Source organism: Myotis nattereri, assembly GCF_964212035.1.
Source record: "Myotis nattereri genome assembly, chromosome: 7".
Classification (NCBI taxonomy): Eukaryota; Metazoa; Chordata; class Mammalia; order Chiroptera; family Vespertilionidae; genus Myotis; species Myotis nattereri.
The window spans coordinates 56278906-56302613 of NC_138082.1; the positions used below are offsets into that span (position 1 = coordinate 56278906).

Below are 23708 nucleotides of genomic sequence, written 5' to 3' on the forward strand. Positions count from 1 at the left end.
CTACTATAGTTCTGTCAGCTTGTAGAGCAGCCATCCTGGTACCACCTTGCTCTCACTACTCTTTAAATGGCTTATTTCAAATCCCAGTAAGCCATTTAAAGAGTAGTCTTCCTCTTGTCTTCTCAGTATGCCACTGGAAGGTTAAACTGGAGGTCAGATGTTGTTATGCTTGTTTGACAGGGATGAGAAAGGTTGAGTGGCTTGCTTAAGGTTGACAACCTAGGAAGGGGCAGAAGCTGAACCCCAGTCTCCTAATCTCAGTTCAGTGGTCCAGCTAGCATCCACCATCAGGCTCATACTTTGCTACTGTGGGGAAGTGGTGGCTGACTTTGAACTTCTTTGCATTTACTGGTATTTGCCTTGCAACACTTACCATTCTGGAATATTCCTGACCACAGTCCCAGAAGACTGGGAACTGAGATAAGCAAAAGTGGGAGGTGGTTAGGACTGTCTTATTGATTCATGCTGGCACTGACTGAGGCTTGATATTGTCTCAAACAACTCTCTTACTCCTGAAAAAGATCCAAACAACACAGGGGAGGAGGAGGGGTGCATCATTATGACCACTGGGCCTTAGCCAGGTGCTGTGGATTTCCAGGAATCAGAAACAGGCTTGGCACCAGGTCATACTCCAAGGGTTGCCAACCTGTAAAATAATGGACTGGAGTGCTGACCCTGTCCTTGGGTGGCGAGAAGTGCTGAATCATGAACAGCAGTGTTAATTAGAGGTTTAGAATGGTGGGGTTGTGAGTGGCAGCTAATCTTTGTAGAAACCCTTGAGGATGCCCTTGGCTATTTGATGTAAATATATGGAGTTCTGTGTGTGTGTGTGTGTGTGTGTGTGTGTGTGTGTGTGTGTGTTGTGGAAGTTAGGAGAGTTACAGCGGGTTTTGCTGTGGCAATACTTTCCCTCTTACCCCCGCCTCCAATTAAAATCTTCTATACCCCAACCACAATACCCTGCAGCATCATAATCCATTTCTTTTTAGAGCATGAACCTTCTGGGAGACCCTGAGCAAATCTCCTATTGAAACTATAGTTCAACTTCCCACCCTTGATTGCTTCGCAGAAGAGAATATGTTTGTAATAAACTAATTTTTTCATTCCCCCCACCCCCACTAACCCATTATCTATGTGTGAAATAGAAAGATATTTCACCTCAAGTGAAAACTTGAGCATCTTGAGACAAACACACGGAGAAGAATAACTCCTGATGTTTGCACAGAATATTGGTCTTCGCGAAGCTCAGTGTACACTTCTTCAGCCTTTGCCTTAGGGAACTCATTGTGGGTGGAACTGCTCAGAGTCAGCATCAAGGAGAGGAGAGCTTGTCCAAGGAGGTAGAGTGGAAGAGTCAAGTCTTCTGGATTCTCCACTTACTCATCAGAATTCTTCTGTAAGTATCAATGCGATCTTGTCCTGGACCAAAATGAGGCCCAAGAATGCATTGCATTCACAATTTTGGATGCTTTATTATCTAATATCCAAAGAGAAGATACAAAGGCTGTTTTATTTACCAAGCAAGTGCACCAAGCCTAAGGGAAGTTTTGGTCCTTGTGCTAAGCTGTCAAATGTTGGAGGCAGTTGGACAGATGGCTGTATTTTACGTCCCAGCTTAACATTTTCGAGGCTGTTGAATAATGTAGATTCTTCTCATTGGAGTGACCTTCTCCAGAGCAGGTCTGGGTTTTTGATGTGCCGTGTGCACTATTGTTGGAAATTTATGGCTGAGCTAAATGTGAGAAGGAAAGAAAAAAATAAGCATATTGGATCTTTTTGACCATGAAGTATTAAAGTAGTAGAAAGCAATACAGTTGGTCATGGAAATTTCACAATTTTGTTTACTTCTTTGATAGTATTGCTTTTTTTCCATACCACTTCCAGCTCTGGGTCCATAGTGTGTTCACTTGGGGTTTCCCTCATTTGTTTATCTCTAATTTGTAAAACTATAACAGATAGTATATTAAAATAATATACATAATACACATGTCTGTGTTTTGAAGTGACATTTTTACAAATATAAATGGTTCATTATTTCTGCATCAGTCTTCTAATATTAGCAATTATTTTGGCACCAGTATGCATATATGAATCACTATATTCTAAGAAGGCTACGGGAACATTTGAGAAAGTCCTGAAGGAAAAGAACCCCTCAGCTGTCAAAAGATCAGAAATAGAGAACCTCTGTAAGAAGTTAGAGTTAGGATTATTTATTAGAATGAAACATGTAAAACTTCTATTTTAACACATATGTAATATCTTAATCAATAAAAATATATTAAAAAATAAAAAAAATAAAACTTCTATTTTAATAGGTAAAAAATAATGGTGTAATATTGTCTGTTCAATATTGGCTGTTCATATGATGTAATATTGGCTGTTCATATGGTTCAATCGAAACAGCCTGAGAAAGAAAAGAAAGCTGAGGAATGACTTACTAGCTTCAGGTACCAAGAGTTCTCATTAGTCACCTCCACAGAAGACATGTATGAGGAAACAGGCTTAAGTAGATTTAAGTTAACACAGACTGAGACTATTTGACAATAAGATAAATTTCATATGGAACCGAAAGACTTTATGAAATTTACATTAAGGATGGCTTAAAGTCAAAAGGATGCACAATGCTGCAAGGACTTCAGACATAATTTTCCTAGGAGGGGAATTCGAACCCAGTGACCTCTTGGGTCAACTCTGGTTCTTTGTTTTCAAGCCATTGATACAAACATAAAGGCACCTAAGGATACCTTCCCTAGCAAGCAAAAAAGGGGATGCCTCAGCTCACTAGGAATTTAGCTTAATCACCATTGAACGGTGATGCCCCTGCCTTGACACTCAAATTAACTGAAAGGGGAGATAAACTGTTCATGACCCCAAGCATCACATTGTTTATGGTTTGTTTGGACTCTCCTAAGCCAGGAAAACATAGGTGCCTGTATCTCTTCTCAAATGTCCCTGAGCTCTAGGCACACAGCATTCCCTTTCATGTGAAACTTGACACTAGAAAGTCCTTTATTCTTGGTCTTAAAAAATTAAACACACTGGAGGAATATAACCTGAAGTGTTAACAATGGTTATCTCAGGGATAGAATTATGGGCAATTCCTCGTCTTTTTCTTTATTTTGCCTACCAGTATTTTTCTAATAATTTTCTTTTACAATAATTAAATCCAAGGATGGTTTATGCTGGCATTCTAGCAGAAAGGAAGAAAAATCTTTTTTAAAAAAGCACTGAAGTGTTTATTTTGGTCAGACCAGTTATCAAGCCACATGACATGCACTTTATAGGGTGGTAAAGGCAGAGTGCTTTGTTTTGTTTTTCTTTAAACATTAGAACCAGAAGGAAACTTAAGCGGTCACTGACGTCAGTTATTCTCTTCCAGACTGTGTGTCTTTAGCGTCAACTAAAACAGATGGATTATTTCAGGTTAGCGCTAAATCACATTCAAGAGATTACAGGTAGGAAGAACAACCTGGCAAGTTACTTCAAGTCAAATGTAAATGTACGGTAAAGGGGTGGGGGGTGGGGGGTGAGAAAGGAAATGAACAAGTAATTATGATATGACAGAAACCTGGGCAATTAGCCAAGGTGAGATGGCCCACGATGACAAGTTGAGACTGAGGAGAGGAAGCCACAATGTTGATTGTTGTTTTTAAGGTGCGAGAGTGATGACGGGTGGAGGTGGGAAAGGGGAGAGTTTGCTGGAACACACTTATTGCTTAATGTGGCACTAATTCAGCTCCAGGGTTATTTCCACAATTTAGGGCTTACATCTTTCTATGTAAAATACACCTAACATAAAATTCTGACCATTTTTAAGTGTATAGTTTAGTTACACAGGGGTGGGCAAACTTTTTGACTTGAGGGCCACAATGGGTTCTTAAACTGGACTCAGAAGAAGGAGCTGCGGCCGTGTTTCCCAACGTTGCCATGTTAACACTGCTGCTGGTGAAGAAGCGGGGGGGAGAGCAAGAGGACCCTCCGCTCTTTTGGCTCCGCGGGCCGGATAGAACAGCCAAATGGGCCGGATCTGGCCCGCGGGCCGTAGTTTGCCCACGGCTGGTAGCACTAAATACATTTACTAGTACATTGTTAGGCAACCGTCACTACATCCATCTCCAGAAATTTTCATTATACCAAACTGAAGCTGTGTACTCCTTGAGCAATAAATCCTCATTCCTTCCTTCCCTAGCTGTTATCAACAACCATTGTCCATAGTGGATGGGGTTGGCACCATTTTCCATTCTTATCAGTAATGCATAGGGTTAGGGGTCACATTTTAACCAAGGTGTTTAACTGAGGTTCTAAAAGCTCTGCTAAACTTGCCGAAACCGGTTTGGCTCAGTGGATAGAGCGTCGGCCTGTGGACTGAAGGGTCCCAGGTTCGATTCCAGTCAAGGGCATGTGCCTGGGTTGCGGGCACATCCCCAGTGGGAGATGTGCAGGAGGCAGCTGATCGATGTTTCTCTCTCATCGATGTTTCTGACTATCTCTCTCCCTCTCTGTAGAGAATCAGTGAAATATATTTTTAAAAGCTCTGCTAAACTGGTCTCAGGAGGGGACTTCCCCATGTCAGAATGAGGGAGAGATTGCCTCTGGGGCTCACTGGCCATCTATACCTGGTTTGGGAAAGTTTAGGAGAAAAAAAAAAGATTGAGAAGGAAGTGGAAATTAATTCAAGCAAAAATAATAGTCTTAGTGAAACTGCCCATAATTATTAAATTACAAATGTACAGGTTTTGGGGGGGGGGCAGTACAGGCTTTTCTAGCACCTCTTAGACAGGGTGGGGCAAAAGTAGGTTCACAGTTGTGAGTACATGAAACAGTTTATTCTTGTATTGTTATTTATTAATTATTGTATTATTTTTCCTATTCGAACAACTGTAAATCTACTTTTGCCACGCCCTGTAAATACAACAGAGAGTCAAGTTCGCTGTCCTGATACCCACCGCTCCATCAGGCACATCCTAATGCAGAAGGACTTGGGGGGATTGTGGGTTCAGCATCTACAAAGAGTCTTCCACTAGAATGGGAACTGTAAATAAAACAGTCAACCCTGCGATGTCCTAATTCTGAGGTTTAGGTTCTATATCAGTGGAGGTAGAAAGATTTTATTTTCAAGTCTGAACTAGAAATAAGTAGGGATAGCTTCACAGAGTGCAGCCTACAGCTCACTGTGACTTCAGTCTGGCATCTTCACGTAGGAAAGCTTGGGATTCTTCATCACTCATCTCTGTAAACTGACCGGGTTTGTGGAATGAAAGGTGTTTCCTGTCTGATTCATGAGGGTAAGAGAATCTAGGGTAACCCCACAAGAGAGAGAATTCAAGGCTGGCATAGGTGTGAGGCCTCTGTCCTGCTGTGGCTCCATCACATAAGGGCCAACACACTGAACTTAAAAAGCAGATCAGTAGAAACACCCACATTGAGAATTTACCTTCATCTTGGGTAGCTGTGACCTCAGAACCTACATTTTTGGTTTCAGAGAAAAAGCAAAAGAAGTCTGTTAGGAGCCTGTAGGATGGGAGCTGTGGAAGAAATTCCAGATGCAGGGAAATCAGAGGCAGGTTTTGTTTTAGAGCCTGAAGGTGGGTAGTATTGCAGACTGGCCGCTCTTCCATTCATCTTTCCCGGTTGTTAACTTCCAACGCGGCACTTAGATTTCCACACCCCGTTAAGTAAAGTGCTTAAAACAAAACATTCGGTTTGAGTCAATGAAATTCAAGGCTACTCCTACGGCGATGTTCACCCACGGAACTGGGAAGCCTTTCTAGGTCTGCAGATGCCTTTGATCGTCTCCTCTCCCCCAGGACCCCATTGCACATCCATCTCACTCACTTTGGTGTGGATGATGCATCTGGCAACTTGAAAAGTGGCCCCAACTTTAACTGGGCTTCAACATTCCAACCCCTCCACACCATAACGCAACCCTGTTCTGATGTTTTAACTGGATACTTTCATGCTGAGAAGCTTCACAACTAATGCCAAGTTTAACTTCCATAACCATCCAGAGAAGGAATATACTTGGCAGTACCATTATCTCTCAATCCCTGCCTTTAAAAAAAATTAAGTAAATGAGCAAACATAAATCTCAGAGCAGCTATGGGACTTCTAAAAGGTTAAACAATCTCTAAGGAGTAGGTGGAATTTGGTCTAAGACCAGGTCTCTCTGCTTTTTAGCCTAGAGTTTTCAAGCTTATATAACTCCTTCTTCTGCCAGGAATACCATGTTATGTGGTCTGTCACTGGGCAACAGGAATTCGGTTATTATCCAGGGCTGGAGAGGTGGGGAGGGAAGGGGAGAGGTAGTGGGGACAGAAGTCTGTGTGAAGGGAGGAGTGGGGAAGATAGTGGGAGGTGAAATTCCACTTAGATTTGTACAGTTTTTCAATCTTCCAAATCTTAAACCCTCAGTTGGTTTTGAAGTAGGCATCCTGAGATAAATAGCATATGGAAAGAAATATCCTGCCATGATTGAATAGTTGTTGAGATCCTATGAGTCAGGCTGTACTTTTTCGGCCTTAGACTCTAAGTTCTTAAACTGATCTGAGAATTAACATGGGTTCTTGGAACTAGACAGAATTGTAGCAGAGGGCATGAATGAATGTAAATAAATGCAGGTATTTCTTCTGACCAATTGCATATTGTTAGGACTTTGTGACAATATATTTTGCAGAAGGGATCATTGTAATACAGGTGAAAATTTATCAGCAGATGCCAATATCTTTATCTCTATGTTTTTATGTTCTTTAATTTTTTGGTATAAGGCATATAGTTTATACATATTTATTTTTAAAAAATTAAGGTATAGCCCTGGCCGATTTAACTCAGTAGTTAAAATGTTGGCCCATGCACTGAAGGGTTATGGGTTTGATTTCCGGTCAAGGACACTTATCTGGGTTTCATGTTCGATCCCCAGCCCTGGACAGGGCATGTGTGGGATGCAACCAATCAATGTGCCTCTTTCACATCAATGTTGCTCTCTCTCTTTCTCTCTCCCCCCTCATTCCCTCTCTCCTTCAACTCTCTCTAAAAATCAATGGAAAAATATCCTCATGTGAGGACTAACAAAAAAAAAAAAATCAAGGTAGAATTTTTCTATAGTAAAATATACTCCTTTCAGTGCACAGTTTTATAAGTACATACAGTCTGTGACTATCATCACACTCAAAATATAGAACCATCATTCCCCCACCTCAAAAAAACTCCCTCCTATCTCTTTGTGGTGAACCCCTCCTCTCACCGAAGCTCCTGACAACCAATGATTGCAGCAGATCTATCTCTTAAAAGGCATTGGTCTTTTTACCCCAGTTGACCTTTATTATGAAATCCTATTACACGTCATGTTGAATTATGGATTCAGGGAGGATTTTTCTTAGCTGTAAGGAAATATATAGATCCCACTAACTCCCATATTCAAGACAGTCACTATGGCAATCTTGGGACTTGATTTTCTGGCCTCTTATCCTTTGCCCAGGAATCCAAATGGTGCCCTGTAGGATATCTGCCTGGGACTAGAAGCTAATACTCAGGGCTGGGTATGTCTGGCCCTGTGCTCAGTACTTTGCATGGTTATATAACGTCCCTGTATTCTCACAATATCACTTTGACGTGGATACTATTAATCACATTCCCATTTACAGATGAGGAAACAGAGGCACAGAAAGTGAAGAAACTTGCCCAAGGACACACAGCTAGTGAGTGACAGAGCTGGCGTAAGACCCAGACATCTGATGTCTGATGCCAGAGCCTGTTTTAGCCAGTAATCTATACAGTGTTGACCACATTCCCACCCCAGTAAACACTGAGCTACGTGTTCAAGTTTTTCTTTTTACATGGATAGTTGCTGTTAAACATATTTCTAACAGTACACCATCTCACTATTGTCTTATTTTTCCAAACACAATTATCACTGTTGTTGTTACTTGACTCTCCTTTTTATCTTTGGAATAGAGAATTGGTATTTTAACTGAAAGTGGAAGAACCCTTCTATGTCACAAACATATGCATATAGGTCTATAAAAAAACAATATGGACCCTTGCATCATACTTACACACAGCGTAAACCTTTACTGACCACTGTCCTTAAACATTTCATTTTGGGTCAACATATATTCTCGAGGAACATGCCACCTGGTTTCACCAACAACTGTGGCATCCTCTTGCCCCCGAGGAAGAGGCGTTTAGTGGGCAGGGGCAAGGGAAGGTGAGACGCAGGAGCGGGAAGCTGGTGTTGCCCTGGCAGGGCATCCTCCACCCCTGCCCTTCCTGTAAAGCCAGCAAGGCAAAGAGGCACTTACGACCTCACCTCAAATCTATTTTAAGGGAGAACCAAGCCCCCCACATGAGAAGGCTCTGTAGCTATCGTGTACTGTATAATCGAGATCTTGTCTTGTATTCTCTGCCTCATAACATCCCAGGGACTTCAGATGTACCTTGTTATCTCTGCCATGAAACCATGCTACTCCCCGGAGCAGAGTACAAACAGGTGGCTGTGCCAGGCACCGCTCTAAGAGCTAACCTGTGTGAATTCATTTATTCCACACAATGAAACTGTGAAGTGTGTTTTCTTTCTTATCTCCATTTTACAAACAAGAAATCTGAGGCACAGGATAAGTAACCTGCTCAAGGTCATACAGCTGGTAAGTGGAAGAGCTAGTGCCAGATGGGGAGTCAGAGGCCTAGCACAGTTTCCGCGCTCATCTTTTTCAAGTCCCTAATGTTGGCAGTAATGACAAGTCTTCCTTCTATAAAGGATGGCCAGTCCTGTCCCTTTAACAAACGTGGGGGCAGCTGAAAGAGTGGCTCTTTCTTGCCTTACATGCAACACATCTGTCCTCCAGAAATAAGAAAGACTCTCACTCAGCTCACCTACGTAGTTGAAAACTCTTGAATATAAAACCAAACCACCATCTTTCTGGTAAGTTTTCTTAGTTTGTTGAGCTACTTAGAAGAAATTCATGATATAGAAATAACAACAGCAGTGGTCAACCTCCTATTTGAACAGACTTTTCTGGACAAAGCCAGCCAGCGCCCAGCCTTCCTCCGGCCCGAAACTGTGCAACCCTCCACCACCCGCACTCGCCTCCAGTCAAATGCTGCCTTACCGGAATGCAGTGGTCGGGAGCAAGGGCAAAACTGTAGGATTCCCAATACACAGGCTGCCTTTTCATAAAACCATGCCAATGTGTCTGAGAAATATTTGGGATGGCAAAGTAAAGTCCTGCCAATTTGGTGTCATGATTCGTGCTTTCTTTTCTATCTTATCTTTGAGATGATTTATTGAATGGACACTAGGAATTTGGGAGAAACAATTTTTCTCACCAAGACCTCTCTGTGTTCTTGGGACCGAGAGCAGATTCTTTCAAAAGGACATTGATCCTCCGAGCTGGAAAACACTCAGTGGTCATGGGCTCATTTACCCACGCAGCCTGATGGTTAGGGGAGTAATGTCTGGGAGTATCCCATGATGCATCTCACCCACCGCTCACCTTCTCCAGTGTGTCATTCAGGGCATCCATCGTCTGTATTTTGGCAACATTCACAATAGCACTGAAAAGATGAAAAGAAACTTCATAGAGGACCTGAAAACTTTCCCACTGAAGAGGCTCAATGCTTTATATACAAGTGGGTTTACTTGGCGTTTAAGTGTCACTCTGCTTGGCTACGTCTGAAAGACAAACAGTCCTGCCTCCCACGTGACAAGCCTTATAGGCCAACTTATTATTCCTTTCGCTTTTGAACTTTTCACTGGAGTATATGACATACGCAGAAACGTGCACCTGTGATCAGTGCACGGCTTAGCCCATATTCAGATACTTAACACACTAGTCTCACCAGCTGCCCCTAAGGATAACCACTACCCTGACTCACAGCCCCATGGATTCGTCTTGACGGCTTGTGAACTTCATAACATGAATGATAAGGCATACGCTCTGTTGTGTCTGGCTTCCTCCGAGGTCAAGTTATTTTGTAGGAGGGTTTCAATCAGGGACGAGCCTGCAGTACAATTTCTTGATGGAAACTCTGCGCTTGACATCGTTTCTTTTTCTGGATGGTTTGTGTTGGTTGGTGCACGTTATTAGGAAACAGACATAGATTGATGATGCCTAGAAAGTTATTTTCCAGGGTCTACTTTTTCAAAAGCTATTCTCCAAGAAGATGTAAGGGGACTGTTTGTCCATGAAGACGAGGCACTCCCATCCCGTGCACACGCTCCTGGAGCAGAGGTGAGGGCAGGGGCGAAGGGATGGTGGCGCTGGTGAAACTGCGGCTGCACCGCCGCTCCCTGCACAGGGAGGGCCCTGGCCATTTCACGTTGGTAACTTCCTTTATTATCTTTTAAAAATGGCACCCAAGTTCTATAAGCTTTAGGTCCTACCTACTCATATCTAGCTCTGACAAATAGGGAGAGAGGTTGATTTCTTGCTGTTTAAGTTCTGTAGTAGTCCAATTCCCATCTTTTAATGACTATTATAAAAAAAAAAACACCCTGCATTTTTAAAAGAGGGGTCCAATCACCACTTTATTACTCTCTAGCCAACTCCTCTTCCTTCACTGTTCAGCTGGAATTAACAGTAAGTCCCCTTGTTCTGAGGTGCAGAGAAATAGGACTTGCCCACTGGCTGCCAAATAGAAGGTCATTTCCAAGCTATGACTCTAGTTGCTGAGCCCCTGGCCCAGGTGTGTTATATAAACAGGGCTTATGTTTAAGTCAGGTTTTAGTAACAGAGCACATTTTCCAAATCAGTCATCTTGCAATTCAACAACCATGTGTTAACATGCACAGAGTACTCTCTCTATTCTAGGAGCTGGCCTCCAAGCTGGGTCACTAGAGAGGACTCACAGCGTCGCTTTCCTTATGTGATGGTTATTTTCTGGTATCGGGAGAAGCAAACACTGCTAAAGGGGCTAGTGAGTATTTTATTTTAATGTAGAAAAGATCCCCAAACCACCTCCTCCACAGAAATCAGAAAGGAAACTTTAAAAGTGATCAAAAAATGTGTTATATGAAAGAGGCAGAGAAAGTCCATAGTCGGTTTCCCTCCGTATTCTCCTTCTGAGACTGTTGCCATTTTAACTCTTAAGGAGGTACCCTGAGCATCTAATCAACTCCTTTCAAATACTCACCGACTCATCTATGGAAACCACCTTGAAATAGTCCCTGATGCACCATCATTACACTTCTTGGAGAAGCCAGTTCCACATGTTTTCCTTAACTAAGGCATAGAGTGACTGGGCCATTTGTGTGCCTGCTCCAGCCACAGCTTTCTGCTTAGCTCTGGGAACAGTGCAGTGTGTCAAGGTTACGGTGGGAGGGGCAGGGAGAAACCAGCCTCAGTATCTATAGGCCCTCCTGCTATGCCAAATATAGTAGCCATTAATAGTTCCTAAATAATTGAGTGATGAATTCAAAACAACAACTAAAAGGCATTTATTTTTAATTCAGGAGATTTGCTTCAGCAGAAAGCATGCTATGAAAATAGGGCAGCCTAGGGACACTATTTTAAAGGCTAATGTGAAAATCGGATAAAGGCATGTGTGTCAGGGTTGAATGCATTTAGGATCCTGTCATTTAAGTACAAGACAGCTGGGCTGGACTTAGCTAGCAGAATGAATGGGTGGGGTTAGTGATGGGGGCCCAGAAAGAGTTCTCCAGAAGGTAGCCACCTTTCACCTCCAGTCTACATCACCACGGATCCTGACCCCCACCATGCCCCACCTTGGCGGCTGTCTGTAACCCTGCTTTGCAAAAGCCTAGGGGGACTGGGAGGCCTCTGACTTCTGGAAGAAGTCACTGAAAACTCCTCGAGGTGACACAGGAAAGGAAATCAAGCAGTTCCCTACCTTGTTTTCTCAGATCCTGTTTTTTTGGTGTGTCTCTCCAAGACGCCAATTTCTTGTTTTTTTGAAATTCGCTTCCCTCCAGCTTTTACTACAAATAAATAAGCATCAATATGGGAGTGAGGGTTAGAACAGCAAGAGAAGGCATGCTTTGTTATTCAAGGTATGCATTTAGATTTGAAAAAAATTTAGAACTTATTTTTTAGTTTATTTAAAAAATATTTTTATTGATTTCAGAGGAAGAGAGAGGGAGAGATAGAAACATCAATGATGAAAGAGAACCATTGATTGGCTGTCTCCTGCACACCCCCTACTGGGGATTGAGCACTAAACCCTGGTATGTGTCCTGACTTGAATCAAACCGTGATCTCCTGGTTCATAGGTTGATGCTCAATCACTGAGCCATACCAGCCAGGTTAGAACTTATTTTTTAAAGATCTAAACTTTCACCTAAAACAACGCAATAAAAAAGTTACCCTGAAACTGCATAAAGATAAGAAAAAAGATGTTTCGTGCAAACAAGGTGGGGAGAAGAAGAAGTGCTGAGGTCTGCTTGTTTATGTTCAGGGAGGGGAACTGAGCTTTCAAAGGCAGCAGGTACATCTTCCATTTGGGGAGATGAATAACAACATACTCCCTTAGGCATTTCACTGAAAAACATTTTTTCTTGTTATCAAACCAATTACACTCTTCATGATAGCAACTGACAATTACAATGTGACCCTCCTATTCTCCCACAAGATTAAAGTTTGTGCAAGGCTTGCATTTTGTTTTTTCAACCAAAGCTTTCAAAAGTCAGATTCTGAGAATGAGCCAAAAGTGAGGGCGGTGACGATAACAGGCATTTAATTCAACAGAGATGCTTCTGATCCCACCATATACCCACCTTTCATCTCAGACCCTGAACCTGGGATGTTGGCCAAGCTCAGATATTGTAGTGAGCAACTAAAATGCATTAGTAATCCTGCCATTCAATAGATCAATTAGTGTTAATCAGGCTACAGATGACCTAACAGCAGTTCAAGTGTTTAGCAATGTCAGATGAAATCAACTTTTTAAAGGAATGACCCATTTCAGAATGCAAGTCAAAGCAAATACTTTTTCCTGTTCCCAGGAAATTTGCACATCTGAAATCTGACAAGCTCAAATGAGAAAAAGCTAAATGGACATTGATTCGTTTGCACCTATTAATTCTTTTTATGGGAATGTCAAATGGACAGTTTTCTAAAACTAGCTCCAATAAAGTGAAAAATAAGGAAAATTGTTTCTCCATGCCTTTGTGAACTGACTTAGTCCGTTGCTCTTTTAAAATGATTACTTAATTTATCGCTTTGATTCTAATACACACATAAAGCACACAATTCAAAAAGCATGAAAAGGTCTGCAGTCTCCCTCCTACCATTATTTTCCAGCCCCCTGGTTCATCTCCCTAGATGCTGCTATGTTATAAGTTTCATGTATTCATCCATAAGTATTCTATATGTCTACTTACATGCTATTATTTTTTAAACTAGAGGCCCAGTGCACAAAATTCGTGCACTGGGGGCGGGGGGGGGGGCTGTCCCTCAACCCAGCCTGCACCCTCTCCAATCTGGGACCCCTTGGGGGATGTCCAACTCATAATCTAGGACTGCTGGCTCTTAACCACTTGCCCACCTGCCTGCCTGATTGCCCCTAACTGCTTCTGCCTGCCAGCCTGATCACTCCCTAACTGCTTCCCTGCTGGCCCGATGGCCCCAACTGCCCTCCCCTGCTGGCCTGATGGCCCCCAACTGCCCTTCCCTGCCGGCCATCTTATGACAATGTGGGGGTGGCCATCCTGTGGCAGCCATCTTGTGATGACATGAGGGTGGCCATCTCATGGCTGCCATCTTGTGATGACGTGAGGGCACGAGGGCCACCTAGGCTTTTATTAGTATAGATGGTAGCATAAGATACACATTGGTTTGTACCTTATCCATTTATATATTTCTTCAATTACATGTTTTGGGATAAGTTCTATTTCAATACACATATAGAAATGTACCTTTCTTTTTAGCATCTTTAACATTTCATTATATGAACATTCTGTGTTTACTTAGCCAATTCCCAAATGTTAAGACATTTCAGATGTTTCTAATCCATTGCTATTACAAACAATGCTGCAATGAATATCCTTTCATATATACAGAATTTTGCACAAGTGCAAGTATATCCATGGGATAAATTCCTACAAGTGATCTTGTTAGTTCTCAAGAATTTACATTTGGAATTTGGTTAAATCTTGCCAAATTGCCCTTCACTTGCACCAGTTTACAATCTCACCAGTCACAATGTTAGCAATTATCTCCCCAAGTCCCTTGCAACCATGTGAGCTAGAAAACGTTTGATTTTGTCAATCAATAAGTTTTTTTAAAAATGGTATCTCATTGTTTTATTTGCATTTCTTATATTTTATTAAAGGTTGAGTTTGTTTCTGTGATTAAAAGCCATTTATATTTTCTTTTTATGAACTGTTAAAATTCTTTTTTCTAATGCTTTTATTGATTCACTAGAGGCCTGGTGCACAAATTTGTGCACTAGTGGGGTCCCTTGGCCTGGCTGTGGGATCGGGCTGAAACCAGCTCTCTCCAACATCCCCCGAGGGGTCCTGGATTGCCAGAGGGCGCAGGCCAGGCTGAGGGACCCCACTGGTGCAAAATTGGGGCTGGGGAGGAACACGGGAGGTTGGACAGCTAGGGAGGGACCACGGGAGGGCTCCAGAGACTGTCTGGCCCCTCTCGCTCAGTCCTGATCAGCCAGAGCCCAGCAGCAAGCTAACCTACCTGTTGGAGCATCTGCCCCCTGCTAGTCAGTGCATGTCATAGTGAGCGGTTGAGTGGCCTTAGCATATCATTAGCATATTATGCTTAGATTGTTTGAACGGACGACCAGACAACCAGACATATTACGCTTTTATTATTTAGGATAGGAGCTGTTTATCTATGAGATGTATCACAAATATAAAATATTTTTCCAGTTACTGTCTTTTTGTTGATGTTTTTGCAGTCAGCAATTTTCTGTTTTTGTCAACCTCTTATGGGTTTTGTATCATTAAGGAATTCCCCACTGTGATATTTTATTAATATTATTCCGTATTTTCTTCTAGAACTTTTATGGTTTCATTTTGCATAATCAGTCTTTGGTGGTATATTTAAATACTTGACCCTTCTAGAATGTATTTTGTGTAAGTCATGTGGAGGCATAATAGATTTTTTTAGATTATCCTAATAATATTAAAAAATCCATCTTTTATCTATTAATTTGAAATGCCATCTTTATCATATACTAAGTACTCATGTATATGTGTGTATATATTACATGTGTATACATATATGCAAATGTGTGTACATTACATGTGTATACATATACACACACGTGCATGTATGCATACATGTGTATACACATATATACATGTGTATACATGCATACACACATATTACAGTGGCTATTTCTGGACTTCTATTCTGTTCCATTAATCTCTCTGTCCATTCATATGCCATTATAACTCTATTTAAATTATTGTATTATATTTTAATATCTGACAGTCAGTCCTCCTGTGTTAAACTTGCTTTGTAAAATATTACTAGCTATTCTTATTTATGTTTCCATATGAACTTTAGAACCAGTTTATTAATTTCCTATTAAAAATCCTGTTGGTATTATATTTAAAGATCTTGCTTTAAATTTATAGATTTTTAAAAAGGAAAACTTTGTATCTTTATATTCCTGGTAGCTCTCTGTTAAAAATATGGTATGCTTTTTTATTGTTTACATCTTCCTTTGAGTCCCTCAGCAACTTGTTCACATAATCTCACACATTTATTATTAGATTTACTCCCTAAGCATTTTATCTTTGCTGTTGCTGTTGCTATTATAAATGAGGTTTAGTCTTCTGTTATAACTCTAACAGACTGTTGTTCTTATATTACTCTTATTGATTTTTTATATCTAAATCTCATTAAATTCTCTTATTGTTTATAATAGTTTTAAATTGATTCTTAGGTTTTCCAGGTTTAAAAATGATTAACATAAAAAGAATTATATTAGTTCCTCCAAAATAATGTTTAATAGTGGTGACAGTGGACATCTTCGCCACCTTAATTTTTAAAGAATTGCTTTCAGTGTTTTTCTATTAAGCATAATGTGCACTTAGAAGGTTATATACATGAGTACATATATTTTCATAAATATATTATCTCATCATGTTAAGGAAATATCCTTCTAGTACTGTTTCATTGCACTTAAAAATTACAAATACATATTGAATTTTATCAAATGCCTTTTTAGCATAAACAGACATGATTTTTCTGCTTATTGTTAATTATATTAATTATATGAATAAATATTTTATGTGAAACCATTCTTGCATTCATGGAATAAACTCTATTTGGTCATTTTGAATCACCAACTTGTTTTTTTTAATTGATTATAAAAGCTTCTCAATAGAGCCCTAGATGTTTTGGCTCAGTGGACAGAGCGTCAGTCTGCAGACTGAGAGGTCCCAGGTTCGATTCTGGTCAAGGGCATGTACCTTGGTTGTGGGCACATCCCTGGTTGGGGGTGTGCAGGAGGCAGCCGATCGATGTTTCTCTGTCACTGATGTTTCTAACTCTCTATCCCTCTCCCTTCCTCTCTGTGAAAAATCAATAAAATATTTTTTTAAAAAAAAAACACCTTCTCACTAGAATTCTGTAATGTTAGATGCAGTCTAATGCAAATTGTTATTGTTAAATAAACAACAATTAAAAATGTGAACTTGAAAATGCTGAGTTTTGTGCCACTCAATTGAAAGGACACTGACAAACCAGAGACTGTCCAGAGGAGAGTGGACCAGAGTGGAGCAGGGAGCAGGTCACAGGAGGCCCTAGGGCACTGGGAGAGGTCACTTCTGAAGGAGCAACGACTCGGAGCTCAGGAGCATCTTCAAAGATCTGAGGGGTTGTCATGTGGGATAAGGAAAGGTTTCTTGGTGAGGAAATGTTATATGGGGTCAAAGAGCTCTACACTTCCAGAACCCTGTGACCTTGATCAAGATGCTAAACCCCTCTGAGGCCCAGTTTCTGCATCCTTCAAAAGGGAAGAATACTGGTTAGAAGTGACATAAGCACCTGGTACATGGTAGGTACAGAATGATGCGTAGTTATTATTATTTGTATTTATTTTATGTTTTTCCAGAGGAGAGAATGAGACCAAAGAATGGAAATCCCAGAAAGGCAGAGTCTGGCTTTGCAGTCATTGCAGGTTGTGTTATTCGGAGTCAGGTAGCATGCCTTGTATGTCCTTTGCCCCTCAGCGTGTTAAAGGAAAGAAGTCTACTGCCTTGAATATCTGAGGAGGACTTAAGTGAATTTGGTAGAAGTTTAAGTAGATGATCCATCCTTATTATGAAGTCCTTACTATAATTCTAACGCTTCCCACCTATTTACAAAAGAAAACTTATCACTTCCCTCCCTCCCAGAAGAATATAAGGCTCTTAACAGAAAAACAAATACCAAAGAAATTAAAAAAAAAATGCAAACATGGGAGTCCTTCATTCTTAAGAACAATAAATAGAGACATTATAGGGTAAATTAAACATCCCCCAGAAGTTTTCTACTTCAATGCAGGAGTCTTTCAATCCTCTCTGGTGTAGGGCTATGGGTTTTAAATGAGTGATTTCAAGAAGTGAACCACAGCTTGAATGTCCAGAGCACAGTTCTCGTATTAAACTTATTCTGGTAGGTAATCCCACTTGGTCAGCCATGTACAGCAGAAAAAAGCAGAAGATAATATTCCCATACTATAGTGGATACATGGAGGTATACACAGATTAAGGCTCTCTCTACATTGAGGTGACTGGACCAGCTGGAACCAGTTTGTGGGAGGGTCATTTTCAAAGTGCCACTGGGAGCATGCTTATCTTGGTCTCCTGGGATCTAGCAAACCATCCTATCTAATAATAGAGAAACATGGTAATTAACCATAACTTCGCTACCCTTCCCATTGGCTAATCAGTGAGATATGCAAATTAATCGCCAGCCAATATGGCGGCTAATTTGCATATGTCAGTCCCAAGCCATGGACTGAGGCTTTAGGCCTGGGTCAGGGAGGAGCCAGCCAGTGATCGTTGATGGCGGCAATGGCGGGGAGCATGGGGGGGGGGGGGGCGGCGGCCCAGGCCTAACACCTCAGCCAGAGGCTTTAGGCTTGGGCTGGGGAGGAGCCAGCCAGCGATTGTTGATAGCGGCAGCGGCGGGGAACCGGGGCGAAGCCAGCCAGCGATCGTTGATGGCTGCGGGGGGGAGCTGGGGGTGCCCCAGCCCAGGGCTAATGACTTTCCAGAGGCGTTAGGCCTGGGCAGGGGCCAAACCGGCAATTGGTGTGAAACAACCTTTTCTGACTGCTGATTGGTTAACCTCCCTGTATGCCACTGGTAATATTCTTAGTAACTTGGGTAATGAGAGTCCAAATAGGTGATCTCGGGTTTTTTTTACCACACTCCTGGAGAAAAAAAGGAAGGTCCACTGCTGGAGGGCTAAGAAATGTCATATCCTGCCCTAGCCAGTTTGGCTCAGTGGATAATTCCTCGGCCTGCCCAATGCAGATTCTGGGTTCAATTCTGACTAAGGGCATGTACCTAGGTTGCAGGCTCCTCCCTGGCCCAGGCCCAGGTCAGGGCTCATGCAGGAGGCAACCAATCAAAGTGTTCCTCTCACTTTGATGTTTCTCTCTGTCTTTCCCGTTCTCTTCCACATTCTCTAAAAATCAATGGAAACATATCTTCAAGTGAGGAGAAAAAGAAAGAAAGAAAGAAAGAAAGAAAGAAAGAAAGAAAGAAAGAAAGAAAGAAAGAATAGAAAGAAAGAAAGAAAGAAAGAAAGAAAGAAAGAGAAAGAAAGAAAGAAAGAAAGAAAGGTCATATCCTATGAAAGACACATCTTGAAAATGCCTAAAGAAAGTTGTCATTTTTTCATGGTGAAGGGACTGGAGTCCGTGTTGATGAAAACACCTTGGTGGCTGCGGTGACTGGCAGTGGCTGCAGCAGCAGGGTGATGGGGCTGGTGCCTTCTCCTGATCAGCCTGGTCAACTCCCACAAAGGGAGGCCAAGGGGAGCAGGGAGCAGGTAGTAGGACATCCCCTAGGGCTCCCAGTATGTGATAGGGGGCAAGCTGGGCTGAGGGACCCCCGCTTCCAGTGCACAAATTTTTGTGCACCAGGCCTCTAGTCCTACCTAATAAAAGGCTAATATGCAAATTGACTGAACTATGGAACGACCGGTCACTATGATGCACACTGACCACCAGGGGGCAGATGCTTAATGCAGGGGGAGCACTGCTCAGGCAGAAGCCTCTGCAGCAACACTAAGGATGTCTGACTGTGGGAAGCAGGTCAGTCGGACATCCCCCGAGGGCTCCCGGACTGCGAGAGGGTGCAGGCTGGGCTGAGGGACCCCCCTGCTCTCCCAGTGCACAGATTTTCTGCCCCAGGCCTCTAGTTGTAAATAAACATCTACAACCCAGTCAAGTCTTGCCCATTTTGCTTATGGCAGATAGGTCTGACTCATGGGACCTCTTCAAAGTCTCACTGTAACTAAATTAGTTCAAACATTTACATAATTCTGTGTTTGGGACTATATTGCCTTTTGAACATTAATAGAAACAGGAACTGGAATGGGGTGAAGTGAAATGTGAACTGATTGAACATTTTAACAGGCCTTTGACTATGAATACATAGGGTAAAACTTTAGGTGCTTTCAATAAGCACAACAAACTAGAGAGAAAGCATGTAAAAGAGAGAGGCACTGAGGGTGAGGGCAAGACTGGGAGGGTGAGGGGACAATGGGGGATAAAGACACATTTGTAATACCTTAATCAATAAAAAGTTTTTAAAAAAAGAGAGAGACACTCTTTTTGGATAGTTTCATTAGAAAACAAAATATATGTGGGGAAAATGAAACTTTGTTTGCCCACCCCTGAGTAAGAGGTATATTCTTGTGGCTTCTTTTGTAGTTTACAGTGCCAGAAATAGACCCTTGAGTTTAGAATGCTACATAATACTTTTGCAGTTAAGATCTCCCAGACATTTTGCACAGTTTTTCGTAAAAGGCAGTCAAGATAAGGAAAGAAAAGCCTGCCAGAAAAATTAAGCTTTTTTCCTTCACTAACCGGTAGAAAATGCACGTGAAAAAACTGACCACTCCAAAGATTTGTAAAAACTCTGCCTAGTGACTTAGACTTTTTATGTGAAGATCTTAATTCAAAGGTTAGATGCTTGCAAAATGCTTCCTTTGCACTTACATTTATTTGATTTTTCAGCAAATTTTAAGCTGCCAATCAACACCTAGAAGACGCCCATCCGAAGAAGGCAGGGAGCAAGGAGAGAGGGCTTTAGAATGGGAGCAATGGCATGGGCTCCACTTTATTCCCAAACCTCAGGCTCACTGCCCTCCAGGTGTGCAGCCCCGGACAAGTCCCACAACCTCGCTGACTTCAGTTTGCTCCTCTGTGGAACAGGATGATGGTTGTCCGTCCGCAGGGGTGTTGCCCTGTCTAGGAGGTTCTGTGCAGTGCCAGGAGCACAGTCAGTGTGGGGTGGATGTGGTTGTTCTTGTCCTTGCGATCATCAAACCCTGTCCCCGTGATGCCTGAGAAAGTGGGTCTTCCAGCATCTCTCTCAAACCTCACAGACCAAACCCCGTAAGTTGACCTGAGCTGACTGAAGTTGAGAGAATTAAGCCTCTGCCCTTTTTTTTGTTGTTGTTAATGGTGCTGGCCCTATAGTTTCCCCCCACTTTCTGCATTAGTTCCACACTTGGGGATCTAATCCCCAAACTTCGTTCTCTCTCTCTCTTTTCAAATATATTTTTATTGATTTCAGAGAGGAAGGGATAGGGAAAGAAATAGAAACATCAATGATGAGAGAATAATTGATCGGCTGCTTCCTACACACCCGACACAGGAGATCGAGCCTACAACCCAGGCATATGCCCTGACTGGGAATTGAACCATGACCTCCTGGTTCATAGATAAACACTCAACCACTGAGCCACACCGGCCGGGCCGGCCTCTCTTTAATGAGCCAGAAAACAGATTCTCTCTGGGGGTTCCGTGGTGTCCTCTCTGATGGCTCTGATTCACTTGACTTAAACTGAATTAAAAAGTGCAGGGAATACACAGGAAAACTCACGAACTCCTGCCCTTTCTAATTCATTACGTATGTACTTGGCTTCCTCGCTCACCTTCTACGCACACATTTTTGGCTGTTCATTGTGATGAGGTTCTTATAAAACTGAGAGTGAGGCAAATCAAAAAGCAGAAAATCCAAAGCTAAGCTTCCTAGGGCCCAGGCCAGCTCATGTTTAATGTAGTCTTGTGTCACAGCATAAATTTATAGCCAAGCTAATGGAGGTGCAATATATTATATTAATATACATGAAAGAGAAACTGCTAAGCACTCGACATGCAGGTGGGAAAGAGTTACCACCGGCTGACTTTCTAGTGGTTTCATTTTTAACTGCGATGGGGCGGGCACGTGTATATTTTCTATGCATTTTCCTCTGTTCTGCCCACTGCAGTAGTGTCTAATGCAGCAGCCCTCAGACACCCGATGACTTGCGATTGGGGAGGGTAATGTCTTCTGATGGCTGTGCGTTTTACGAGGCCTGCATTTGATGGGGATTAACATTAATGTGCTGGGTACCTTGCAGAGGTGATCGCCTTTCATCATCATAACAACCTTATAATATCCACATTAGTTATTACTCCCTGTTTTCGAGGTGAGAAAACGGATGCTCAGAGATGTGGATTGAAAGCAGGGTTTCAACCCACGTCTGTCCAATTCCGAAGGCCATGTCAAATCCTTCCCGTCATAACATGCCCACTTCCCACTTTCCGGGACCTGTAAATTGCTTATTAAGAATCAGGTGAAGATTTGATGGAATTCCGGCTGAGGAATTTCTGTTGTTCCCCAAATAAAATTGTGCACCATCGCAAACCGGTTTGGACTTAACCTAGGTAGCGAGACCAGATGAAGGAGAAGCTTCTTTGTTCCCTGGCTCTCAGTGGGGAGGCAAAAGTCTGCCTTCATCTCCATCCTAATTACCCCAAACCTCTTATCTGTAGTGTCACAGTTCTTAATAATTAATTGTCATGCCAGAGGCATCGTGACATGCTTGATGGATTCCTGGTGTGCTATGTACACAGAGTAATTAGCAGTCATTAGTGGTGAGGACAGAAAGTTCTTGGTGGCTTCATTCGAACGCTCCTTTGGTTAGGTTTATCTCTGCGTCCTTTGTGCATGAATCTAACTTAGTAAATCAGGCTTTAGCTTAACTGTTTTATGAAGGATTGGGGTGGAAGTGGTGAGAAGAGAATGGTGTCTTTTTTTTTGTCATTATCTGTGAGATGACTTCTCTTCTAATAATTAGCATTTATCGTTCCTGACCATTAGGCAGCAACATTAACTTTAAATATAGACAGTGTTAAACACTCCTAAATCCAATGAAATATAGTGTCAGGCATCTGCCACAGGAGAGCAGGGCATGGAGCCCAGAACTGGAAACGAGTGAAAAGTCTGACTCTCTCAGCCAGGCTGCTCCCCAGAAAACCACCGAACCTCTGTGTCGGTGTATCAGCTTGGCAGAGGTTATACCCGCCATCCTCCTCTGCACCAAAGATGACTGAAGCAACCTTGGCCTAGAGGTGCCAAGTTAGACCAAGAAGTAAATCTTGTAAATGGGGAAAGGATAAAAGGAGGCAGGCAGTTGAAAGAACATAAAACTGGCTAAAAATAGGCCTACATGCTTCAGTCAATCTAGATGAACATACGGTTAAGTACAATAAAACTAATTTCCATATTCCAGAGGGTTGATATAAGTAGCATACATTTAAAATGAAGGGAGGGGAGGAGGGAGGGAGAGAGGGGGAGGAGGTGGGAGAGAGAGAGAGAGAGAGAACTGTGGCTGCTTTGCAAAGCACCTTGATAGCTACGATTTCCAGGCAGCCCCCTCCAGTGTTTGAGTCCTTATTAGAAAGTGCTCCTCAACTTGTTGACAGGCAAATACATCACTGACACCACCGCCCAGCCCACATGCCTGAGGCGGGAGAGAGACTGGAGGTGGCTGTCCTTGCTGTGGAAGCTGGTTTGCCGGGCTCTGGAGTCAGATGTCCTGCAGTATCTCGGGGAGCCTGAGTCTTAGAGCTGGAACCTCTAGGGAGGTTTCCATGGCAGTAAATCATCTTCCAGGGAGGAAAGGGCCAACCTTGCTACCTATCTCTTCCCACCAGCACCCAATCCCTTGTCCTCTCATATATAATCAGGTTTTAATTGATCTGGGGCCTGACAAATCCCCAGGTGGTTTACACACAAGCGTAGAAAGATCAAAGGCACAGCAGGAAGTCAGCTGCATGAAGTCAGAGCAACAATGGCAGGCTGAGAACCTCTGCGCTGTGGGGCCTCTGAGGAAGGCATAGATGGCAGGGCAGCAGCACCCAGGCCCTTGCTACCTGCAGGACAGAGGGCAGTGGGCAGCCTACCTGCGGGCGGATGCCCCCCCTTCAGTGGGGAGGGCAGGACTTGCACTTCATCTGCCATAGCGTGTGCCAGTGCCAGTGCCAGTGCAGGTGCCGGTGCTCCACAGGCCTGCCAACTGTGGCTGCCCCACTGCACCCGGCTTTATACAGGCTGGGGGCGGGGCCCCTTCAGGGCGTTGCTGAGCAGCAACAGGGCTTGTCACCTCGCTCTCTGGGAACCTGCATCTCCTTGGCAGGCTTTCTCCTAGAAGGAAACATTCTTCTTATTTCCTCCATCTGAGCAGGCAGGGTAGATGGCCAGGGGACTCTTATTTTCTTTCACAAAAGGAAGACGA

General features: G+C 42.7%; 1 protein-coding gene across 1 annotated transcript; it reads right to left on the minus strand.

The window, feature by feature from the left end:
• Positions 1–1449: 1449 nt before the first annotated feature.
• On the minus strand, positions 1450–23487 carry DAPL1 (death associated protein like 1). The gene is made up of 4 exons (XM_081095904.1): positions 23377–23487; positions 11845–11932; positions 9489–9549; positions 1450–1732 (listed from the first exon to the last, which is right to left on the minus strand). The coding sequence occupies exons 1-4, from the start codon at positions 23432–23434 to the stop codon at positions 1616–1618; spliced, it is 324 nt and encodes a 107-aa protein (XP_080952030.1). The 5' UTR covers positions 23435–23487; the 3' UTR covers positions 1450–1615.
• Positions 23488–23708: the final 221 nt, after the last annotated feature.